This window comes from Paramisgurnus dabryanus, chromosome 12 (assembly GCF_030506205.2).
Source record: "Paramisgurnus dabryanus chromosome 12, PD_genome_1.1, whole genome shotgun sequence".
Lineage (NCBI taxonomy): Eukaryota > Metazoa > Chordata > Actinopteri > Cypriniformes > Cobitidae > Paramisgurnus > Paramisgurnus dabryanus.
This window is the reverse complement of record NC_133348.1, coordinates 16,288,183-16,299,772: the sequence shown is the minus strand read 5'-3', so window position 1 is coordinate 16,299,772 and position 11,590 is coordinate 16,288,183. Positions and strand designations below refer to the sequence as shown.

At 38.6% G+C, this 11,590-nt stretch overlaps 1 protein-coding gene across 1 annotated transcript; it reads right to left on the bottom strand.

The window, feature by feature from the left end:
- Positions 1–192: 192 nt before the first annotated feature.
- id2b (inhibitor of DNA binding 2b) lies at positions 193–1,723 on the bottom strand. Its single transcript, XM_065256864.2, has 3 exons — positions 1,280–1,723; positions 1,000–1,057; positions 193–597 (listed from the first exon to the last, which is right to left on the bottom strand). The coding sequence occupies exons 1-2, from the start codon at positions 1,583–1,585 to the stop codon at positions 1,001–1,003; spliced, it is 363 nt and encodes a 120-aa protein (XP_065112936.1). The 5' UTR covers positions 1,586–1,723; the 3' UTR covers positions 193–597; position 1,000.
- Positions 1,724–11,590: the final 9,867 nt, after the last annotated feature.

The following is an 11,590-nucleotide window of genomic DNA, read 5'->3' as shown; positions in this document are numbered from 1 at the left end:
ATCAAAGTAGTGTTTCTGATTCTGAATAACTGCAATTAACTTATTTTAGTACCGTGAATTACAGATGGGTGGCACCAGTAGCTCGTGCATTACAATTATGCGCGATCCCACATTCTGAACAAGAATATGTCCTTTACATTACAAACTTAATAACACGAGTAGCTTTATGTATTTGCAAAAAAAAGCACTATAGACAGACATTGCTTTTAATTACAAAAGTGCCATTTACGTTATACTTATAAAATTTCTGTAACATTATAAACATCGCACTTTCAACAGAAATATAATATTACATTTTTACAAAGTCCACAGTCTTTGACGAACTGTAATAGTGCTGTTAAAATCAACCTGCGCTCGTTTTGCGCAACATTTCGACAACATGTGGGCAAAAAAATCCCGATTTTTGAGATTTCTTGCTCAGTTGCTTTTTAAAACATTTTTTTAGTCTTCCTTTGGAAGAAAATGTAGCAAAGTCCATAGTTAACTAAATCTTTTTATGTCCGCTTGAGGGAGATCCTTGTCATTCAAGACGAAGTCCAGGCGAATGACACGGGACACACACAAAAAGGTCCTGTTTATACTCCATGACCGAAACACCTGCGAAAGAGTGGGAGAGAGGGAAAGAGAGAGAGGCGTGTTTAAAAAACGCAAAGGGACAGAGATCCGGACAGACTGGCGCCAGGGAGGAAGCCGCAGGACTTTTTTTCGGACTTTTAACCAAACACTAGTGAAATACCAAGCAATCTCATACAGGACCAGATGGACGATTTAACGCATTTATAACATTTTAACAGTTTATTTATAAAGTTACATATGTTTGCTACATTAAAATTATATCAGTTAAATTCACTTACTATTTGAGAAATAATTCTGTGAGGCATATCTAGTACAGCATCAGCACTCATAATTGAAATGTACAGGTGCGCTATAGCGCGCGACTGGCAAACAGACGTCACACGTGCAAAAGTTTAACTTTATTCGACATAATATCCAACTTACCTTAACGAGACAGGGTTATGAGGTCATCTAAGTTGATCTCTCTTTGGGGGTTATTGGGCTGTTAATGAACAGATGCAAACAATTATTCTTTATCAACATCAATGTTGTTGGTATATAGGGTGAATTCAGGCTTTTCTATAGCATTTTCCTTTAAATCGCCCTACATGTTTTCCTTTACTTCAAATGCTATTTTCTTCTTGCTGTTTTTTAATAATAATATGACGTCTATTCATTTTAAACCACGAGAATAACACTGCGTGTTACACAAACTTTCCCTTACCTGTAAAGAAATGATGCTGATATCAGCGCCAATTGATTTGACAGTCTTTTTTGGAGGGTTCTGGTCCAGTGTGATCTGAAGGTCCAGTATATAATCTATCACATGCTGCAGGATCTCCATCTTACTCACGCTCCTGTTCTGCGGTAAACTCGGCACGAGCTCCGTCAACCTGCTGTAGCAGTCATTCATGTTGTACAGTAGACTGAGCGGATCGTCCAGTGAGCTCTTGCTCCGTGAGATGCCAATATGTTCCGACAAATGAAAAGCAGGTTTCCTTATAGACCGCACCGGACTGACTGCCTTCATAGTGAATACTTATGCTAAATTCTGCTGCATGCAATTTCCTCACAGCTCTGTATGGAGTCTTGTTGTCAATGAGTTTATATAGCAACCGCGCTGGGTTTGTTATACTGGATAAAGGAATAAGCGGATTGGTCAACTAGACGACGTCACTATGTGAACGTCATTGGCCAAATGTTTAGCACGTGAGGAACCGCCCACATCCTCTGCATTCTTTCCTTGTACACACGAGTGTCTGGGCAACTGCGGGTAGAGAGCAATAACATATAAAACCAGGGTGTAGGTATCCGTATGACTTCAAAGCATCGCGAGAACGATTTGATAACTGAACTGTCGACTCGCTCTCGCGGTATTTTGATGCCATACGCCATTCGATCTGCGCACTGAATAAATTAGAACAAAATAATTTAATTCCCGGTTTCGCAGACAAGGCATAAATCTAGTCCCAGACTAAATGCAAGTCTGAGGTGTCTAAACGGAAAATAACTTGATCTGACTTAAAATATATCAGCGCCTAGCTATGTTTGGTCTCAGGACACTTTTTTAAGTCACCTTTATAAAAGATATTGAAATATCCTAATTTAACTAAGACTTAATCCTGGTTTAAGCTAAGTGAAAGCGGGCCTTAGTTTAGGCGAAATAAATTCGAATTCTTCGCATGTTAAACACAAAACAAATGTTTATTGTCAACTGCCTTTATTAAGGCATTTTATTCTATTGAAGGCACTTCTTTACATGGACTTGAGGAATTTTGCAAGTGTGAGTATGCAAGGTGCTGCTTAGCTACAATCCATAGAAAGTGATTTTGTGACGTGAACGCGCGCCACTCTCTGTGACGTGAACGCGCTCTATCCTGAACAGCGCGACTGTCTGGCGCCGTGTTCGTGACGTCATCTATTTACAACAACTCTCGGAGCTTGTACTTCAGTCGCCGGTTACCTTCATTGACTTTCAGAGTTGTGTGCATGTGAATGCTCTAATGTGTTGTTCCAGTTTAAAAACTAATTTTTTTTCGTTTTCAACGATGCTCCTGTGTGTGCGCACCTGCAGCCTGTTTTTTCCTCTTCTTTGTCTCTGTCCCTTTGTGAATTGTCACCTCATACAAATCAATCAGGCACAGCAAATAAACACTGTTTACTTGGCTTGCTATTATGCAGATGCTATTCATCCAAAGTAATTGACAATAGTACACTTTGCAGGTCCAGTCCTGCTCAAGCCACTGGGTCAGGTGCATAGCTTAGAGAGACACAATCCTGATAAAGCAGGATCAGCGATTGTCTAGTCTTCGGGTCACCCCTACCTGACACTAAACATACAACCTTTGTTTAAGCACTGCAGTATTAACTATTAGGCTTCTGATATCCTGTAATAATTCCTACCATTGAGTGGTGTAACAGAAACTTTAAATATGATAACCAGGACATTGTAAAATGTTATTGTTTATCTGATAGGACATTTTCAACATCACAGTAACCTAACCTTAATCTAGCAAAAGCCTAAAAATGCAAAACATTCCTGTATTGGTCGAGTGGGAAATGTTTACCGGATTTATTATGCAAGGGAAATATGTGTGAGCAATCACAACCTACCAATATCTTTAAAATGCACAGCAGTGAGTGTTTTTTGACCTTTTCCCTCAGAGACCAACACTGGCGCAAACACAAAGGAATGTGTCGAACTTCACATTACGGAATGGCATCCCTCAGAGCATCACACACAACCGAGAGCTAGCCTTTCTGGCTCTCCCTGTACCTTTTACTGATGTATACAAGCCAAAAGGAATAGAGTTTCAGGATAATGTTCTTTTCTCAGCTGTTTCAGGGAAATGTAAGCAGAAGAACATGTTTTCTCAAGCCAAAGTTCTCCGAAAGTTGGGCCAGTTTTTAGCCAGTGTGTATTCGGAGCAACATCCATTTTCCATATCAACTCATGGCCCCACATTTTGGCTATGCAGTGTGAGTGTTTGGAAGATGAAGCATGACGCAGTACAGGACAGCAGCAGAATAGTGTTTCTGTATAGCTCAATTGGTAGAGCATTGTATTAGCAGTGTAAAGGTAGTGGGTTCGATTACAAGGAAACACACATACTGATAAAATGTACAGCTTGAATGCACTGTAAGTCACTTTGGATAAAAGTATAAACGTAACCTGTACTTTTAGTAGCTTGTGTTTTTGACATTATATTATACTGACAGTGTATTGCATATAAACCAGATATACCAGATAACTGTATTGTGACTATACCTATATTAAAGGTATAGTTCACCGAAAATGAAAAATTTTCATCATTTCCTCACCCTCATGTTGTTTCAAACATGTGTAAACTCTCTGATCTGATCACAAAAAATATATAAGAATGTTTGTAACCAAATAAATCAGCGGCACCAGTATTATTTTATCCTTATAGAAGTCAATGGTGCCCCAGATCTGCTTTGTTACAAACATTCTTCAAAATATCTTTGTGTAAATAAATGTATTCCTTTAACATCGCTGTCTTGATATGTATTAGCTACATGATAAAGAATTTAAGCAGAGACCTCTAGAAGCGACAGTTACGTGTTTATACATCTAGCACATCAAAACCAGCCAGTGGTGATGCCCTAAGGGACTGGTTTGCACTGGTTTACATATTCTTCTAGTCTGAGTCTGAGAGATGCCTCAGGCGTGACTTCACAGGACAGGTGCTGCTTGCACGGCAGCTACAGAACAGTACCAAAACATCAAATGCCGGAGAGATCACTAAGAAAGAGGTTTAGATACTACATCTGAATTGACCTCAGACCCGTTTTAGGTAGCCGTGTGCTAAAAACGCACAGATGTAGTATAAGAAGAGTCATACTTTCACATGTAGGGGAAGAGCTCACACCTGACTGTTAGTAAAGGATATAAGAGGAAGCTAATGTATAGTTGTGGTATTCATCGCAGGTGATGGATTTGTGGCCCTGTGGTTACGTCTTTCTGTACCAGCTCTGACCTCCAATCGCACGTAAACTCTGCAGGTGTTTTCTTTAAATGTATCACCAGTTGCCCCTCAGGCTCTTTGGGCTTCTGCGCCCATATTAGCACAACCCCTAAACAAATGAACTGAAATACACTGAACTCAATATAAACATTTCCTAATATGTACCATTAAGGTACAGATATGCACCGATATATGTTCACTCTTTTGGTACAAATGTGCACTTTAATGGGCAGCTTTTGTACTATTTCTTTTTTTAAGTGGGTTTACGCACCAGGCAGATGCTTTTATCCATATAGGTGTGCACTCTAATAAAGTTTTTCTCCCTTGGTGTTCAACTTAGTGTGGTAGGTTGGGCGTCCAGGTGGGGAGCCCATATGTGGGTGTCATGCGTGGGGAGTGCGCCTAGCTGGGGAGCTGGTGGTGGTTGAGAATGGAGAGGGCTTTACCCACAGGGAGAACACCTGCTTACCCTGCCCCACTCGCTCCCCCTCCCCCCACCTGCCCCAGCTGCATGCTGCGGGCATCTGCCCACCTCTGGGTAATGAAGCTGTCACTCTTGCTGGCTGCTCACCATAAAGGCTTGACCTAATTTATCTGCCCTGTCTTCAACTCACCAGTATGTCCACTATGGGTCTACATCTTTCATCAGTCTTAGGTTCTGACTAGGTTTGTATCCCTTTGTAGAGGTGAGGTCAAGTTTCTACAAATTTAAACAAAAGAGTAAAGTTAAAATTGGCATTAACTTAGTTGTAAGTCTGTGATAATTATATTGACTGAATAATTATATTTTACGGTTTCCTAGTCGGTTAAAAGAGGTTTTAGAAGTGGAGATGGCATGCACTTTTGGGAGCATGAAATTGTCCAAAATGTCTTGGTATGATGAAGCATTAAGAGTTCCTTTCAATGGAAGTGAACACCTGAATTCAATGATTTTGGAGGGGTGTCCCAAAACTTTTCCCAATATCCTTTGAGCTACAGACAATGCTACAGTAGTTTGGTCATCATGAAGGTCATCCTTGGATATTGTCCACACACCAGATACAGATAGCAATACAGGGTCAACTGCAGTCTGAAGATATGACATTAAAGACTAAAATAAGGTCATGTTTTTATATTGGTCTTTACACAATAACAACCTTCTCCTCTTGCCATCATTCACCTTTGTTCTCCTCCAGCGTTTACAGTAGAGGTCATCTAACAGATGTGGGCACCAACCTTGAATTGTTACTCTTGCGGTTTGAAGTCTGTGCTCCGCAGCGTGCACACCTCTTAGGCTTTATCTATAACTCACCACCTCACAGAGCACTGTCATGCTGTTTCAGTAGGACCCAGCTGGACAGGATAACCTTTATTACACATAGGACTACTTAAATATGAACGAAAAGTTCATTTGGCTGATCCTGTAGCTTAATTGATAAAACACTGCATTTGATTCCCAGGAAGCACACATAATGACAAAAAATGTGTACACTGAATGCAAACTGAGTAAAATGTCTGCCAAATGCATAAATGTGATGTTTATACCCATATTTAAATATTATGCATTTGGCAGACACTTGTATCTAAAGAGATTTAAACACATTCAAGCTATACAGTAAAAAAAGGTACAAGAAAGTAAGTTGTCACTGGGACGGTACCTTTTCAAAAAGTACACTTTTGCACCTATTGGTACCTCAAATGTACACATTGGGTACCTTAAAGGATTAGTCCATTTTCTTAAAAAAAATCCAGATAATTTGCACACCACCACGTCATTTAAAATGTTAATGTCTTTCTTTGTTCAGTCGAGAAGAAATTATTTTTTTAAGGAAAACATTCCAGGATTTTTCTCATTTTAATGGACTTTAATGGACCCCAACACTAAACAGTTTTAATGCAGTTTAAAATAGCAGTTTCAACTGAGTTTCAAAGGACTCTAAACGATCCCAAACGAGGCGTAAGGGTCTTATCTAGCGAAACAATTGTCATTTTTGACAAGAAAAATAAAAAATATGCACTTTCAAACCACAACTTCTCGTCTGTTTCCTGTCCTGTGACGCGCCAGCGCAACCTCGCGTAATTGGGTAGGAACGTAGAAGGGTCATGTGTTACATATATGTAATGCACATTTGCGGACCATTTTAAACAATAAACTGACACAAAGACATTAATTAGTATCATTCGACATAGAACAACGTCGGAACGGTCCTCTTTCTCTTCACTTGTAAACACTGGGGAGTAGTTTCGCATTTGTCATCCGTGACCTCTTGACGTGATGACGTATTGTGGGAGGTCGCACTTCGCATCACAGGATTGAAGATAGACGAGAAGTTGTGGTTTAAAAGTGCATATTTTTTATTTTTCATGTCAAAGATGACAATCGTGTCCTTTAATACTCCGTTGAAAAAAAACTGTTAAGTGTTGAGTTAAGTGTTAAGTGTTGGGGTCCATTAAAGTCCATTAAAATGAGAAAAATCCTGGAATGTTTTCCTCAAAAAACATAATTTCTTCTCGACTGAACAAAGAAAGACATCAACATTTTGGATGACATGGTGGTGAGTAAATTATCTGGATTTTTTTTAAGAAAATGGACTAATCCTTTAAAGATACATATCTGTACCAAATTGGTATATATAAGGACCTTTTTTAAAGTTACCATTCCAGTGACAAATTTTGTACCTTTTTCCTTTTTAACAGTGGCAGCTCGTGACTGCTCATCCGAGGGACGCAAATTCAAAATATTTGTTCAGAGTGTCATGTGTGTTGCTTGCGTTTCAAAATATGTGTTTGTTGCATCACGTGAACCATGTCAAAATATTTGTCAAAATAAGTGCCTTCTTGCACCTGTCAAAACCATTTATTATGAAAGGGACGCTCACATTCACAAAATACACGCAAGACACTCCCTTAACAGTAAAGTCTGATTACGCATGAGATTATACGAGTATCTGGCCAACGCGAGCATCTCTTTTATCATAAACCCCCTTTACACACGTCTGCAGCAGGCACTTATTTTGACAAGACATGTGACGCACATAGGATCACTCCACGCGCAGAACACATATTTTGAAATTACAAACCACACACATGATGGGCTACATACATGTTGTGACAAACTTCGCATTGAGCGCCCTCGAAAAAAGAAGTCACCGGCCGCCACTGCTTTTCAATCAGTATAAATGTACTGAAATCAAACCCATGACCTTTGCAATGATAATGAAATTTTCTTAAAAATGTAGGAACATTAACATGTACTCACAAAGAGAGATGAAATCCACAATAAGGGTGTCTACAACAACAGGACAAGGGCTCTTCAACTGGGTGTGAATGAAACTGAATCAAAATAGCACTCTGCTGTGAAAGTTCATAAGGAGAGATGATTTCTGAGCAATACAATTATTATGAAAACTCTCCCCTATATGCGGCAACTCTCTGACATTCAGTCATCATTCAGACAGCTGGAAACAATAAAAACTAATTTTGAACACAGTCCAGCCACCAACTTGGCTCTCTGAACGTGTCTGTGTGAAAGCAATAAACTTTTGAAAACTTGCCAGCTTGTAGCTTGCTGTTCATCTGATGAAACAAACAAAACAGGGTTGTGATTTCTGTGGTTGTCAAAATCCTTTGAAACAAACTTTAATGGTACTACACACACGCACAGTGCCTTCACTTATCCTCATGTCTAAAACTTTTCAATGAACTTGTTGATCTGAATGAATCCTTCAAATATACAGTCGAGTTCTCCAGTTAACAGGTCAATGGAAATTAAGATGATCAGTAATAACTTCAATTTCAGTTCCTCTCACATCATATGGAATATTTTTATTATGATTTTGCTGCTTTTTCCCCTTTGAAAAGTTAAAACCTTCAGTGCCCGTTTATTGTAATTACATGAAAATGAGTGGCTAGAGCTTCATTAAAAGTAATTTTGTGTTCCACGGGAAGAAAGAATGTCATGGGTTTGAAACAACATCTGGGTATATAGAAGTAAATTATGACAGAATGATCATATTTTGGTGAACGATTTCTTTAACCACACTTGGGGACTGTAATCTTTTATATAAAACAACAACAAAAGCAATAATCCCATGATTCCCATCCCATATTATAAACTGTAATGTTGGTTTTAACCATTAAAACAAAGCTTCATATTGCCGTTATATTCCTGACTATTTTCCACCATTATGGTTAGTGTAGTGCCATTTCGGAGATTTACACTGACAAGAGGTCATATTCTGCACCTGTGATTCACCATTGTCATAATTAGTTAATGGTCTTGCCATGGCGGTGAAAGCAGAAGCTTCTCGCTTCCTGAGTAAGTGCCATTAGAAGCCATCTGTGAGGTTCCTCTGTCCTTATGCCATAGAGCGTTTGTCATTGCTCTCCAAAAATCATAGCACTGTTTGAAATCCACTTCTACTGCATTATCAGAGCCAGATGATATCAAAGGCTGCGCTTACACAGAATAAAATTTTAAGTGCCAGATATAAGCCACAAAAATATTTTATTGCTCATGGCTGAAAGGCGGATAAACCATTAACGTTCATAAACTTTAATACATTTAAAGTTGCCGGAAAACTTTATAGGCAGCAATCAGACCTGACTTGTTAAGAATGTTGACATTTTAATGTTTTTGATTGTTTTTCGTAGCCCTTCCTAGCGTTTTATTTCAAATTTCCAAGAGTATCTGCAAGTCCCCAAACTTAAAAAGGCAGTGATCGAACTAATGCTTAGAGAGTCGAGCTTGTAACCCAAAGGTTGGTGGTTTGAGTCTCACGGCTGGCGGGTTGTACTGACCACTGTACTGGGTGTGTGTGTTCACTACACCCTTAAATAAGTTAAATGCAGAAGTCACATTTTGAGTATAAGCTACCATACTTGACAAAACATGATATAGGCGTACACGGGGCAAAAACTAATGCAGGGTTATTTGTAACACGGACTCTTAACATTGTTGCACAAGGTTGAGTGTGTGTTTATTAAGAAAGCACATAGGTTATAATACAGAGTGTTTTGTTTTTCCGGTATTTTTTTCACGCTGCCAAAAGAGGATCTCCTGCAAATAATTGGAAAGGTACAATGTTTTTTCAGAGAGTTATTGATGAACGAGTGTTTTGGTGGCATGTTAGTAATTTTTTCATCATATGTTTTTTGTTGGGTGTGTAAGATACCAAATCCAATGCTATGTCATATTAATCAGTGTCTTGTTGACTAAAACATAGCATTGTTTGAAATATGTCTGCAGCTCTTAGCAACTTTTTTGGTGGGCTTGGAAATATTTTGACCCAGTGGGGTTAATTGTAACACTGTGTTACAACGAACCCCTCAGCACTTACGATATGAAAACCGCTAATGTAAGTGTAATACTTGCCGTTGTTTTAAATAAGCTACACACAAATGATTGGTCCTGCCAACAAAATAAATGTGCCTGTCTTATAAAAAATTGTGTATCAAATTTTTTTGTTCATATCTTTAATATTGATTGAATAAAGTCACGTCAAAGATTGAAATCATAATGAAATGAACGGCTAAAATCAGACTTTGATGCTCATTTTCTCAGAATTTGATTTTGAGACTTTAGTATGGTTATTACAAACTGGGTCACATATAAAAAATATTTTGTTATAATTGTGCTGCTTTTTCTCACATTTTTAGACATTTGTATCCATTTATAATTGAACTATTGTTAGAAAAGGGCTTGATGAATGAATACAGTGTGGATACCTGTCTATTATTGGCAGATATATAAACAATATCCACTTCAAGTATATAGGATTGAAATATTTGCCTGCAAACTTATTTTTTAGCAAGTGTTACAACTAACCCCCTGCCTGTTACAATTAACCCCACCTATGGGGTAAGTTGTAACGTTTGCACTTTTGTCACGTTTGGTGTAATTGTCCAAGAATGGTAAGTACTAGAAACAAACTTCAAATGTTCATTTGTAGCAGAGAGGCGTGTGTTGCTTGTGTTAAAATATAATTAATCAAACTCAAATATTTTTTGAATGATTCAGCCAAAACCAACAAGCGTTAGGTTGTGCCGTGCTCTCCCCTACTTTTTTAGTATCCCATAAAAATGCATATTGATCAAATGTTAGTCAAAAAGAGTCAAATAAAGATTCAATGCTTGCTGACCAAGAGAAGCTTGCTGGTTAGAATCAGGAACACCAGTACACCAGCATGCAACCCAATCTCAAGGCAACACAACATACATGCTGGTGTCCATCAATTCTGGTTTTGTCAGCAGGAATATCTGAACTGAAAGTACATGGAGTGAATAATCTGCACCTCAAGGCTTCTGGCATCTCAGTTTCAAGGTCAACTTAGATGTTGTGTAGAAAAAACATTATTGTAAAAGTTTTGGTGTATCTCTCAGTACCGAATAGTCTCCACATTGTCTCATAGACAGAACCAAAGAAAATAATGAATCACATCAAAATATGAACAAATTTTCCTATTTTCAAAAGTTAAGGTTGTTTCACAACTGTAGGCTTTTATTAGATGTGTGTGCATGCAAGCTATTTTCAAAGCAATCAAACATTTTGCGGCCAAGACCTTTGACAGAGATTGGAGACAGTGAATCATGTGCAGTCCTGAGACAATAGCTCAGATTACACTGTAACCCTCAGGGTTGGACAAAGTAGTAATCAGTATGAAGTACCTGGCAGAGGTCATTTTGAGGCCTTCAGGATCTCTACAAGAACCTCTTGGATCACTACTAATTAACTGTCATTGGGGAAGAAGATTTTACACTGAGCCTACAGCTATATACTGCTGTCCAACCAACTTTAAAGACGGACAGGGTGTATATCTAAAATCTGTTTATATTTCCAGGATGATTTGGACTCCACCCTGGAATGGTGCGTTCATTTCCCTGGGCAGGGACATCCGCGAATGTGTGTGCTGCAGGCATTGAGACAGATAATCTAATCAGTCACTGATAACACAAAGAGGGAGCTCCCCATCACAGACAGCCTGTTTGATTCCTAACGTACTGCCATCATCTTGTTCTACTGTATTTACAGTATACACATATTTACAACCACAGTACTTACAGTATACACT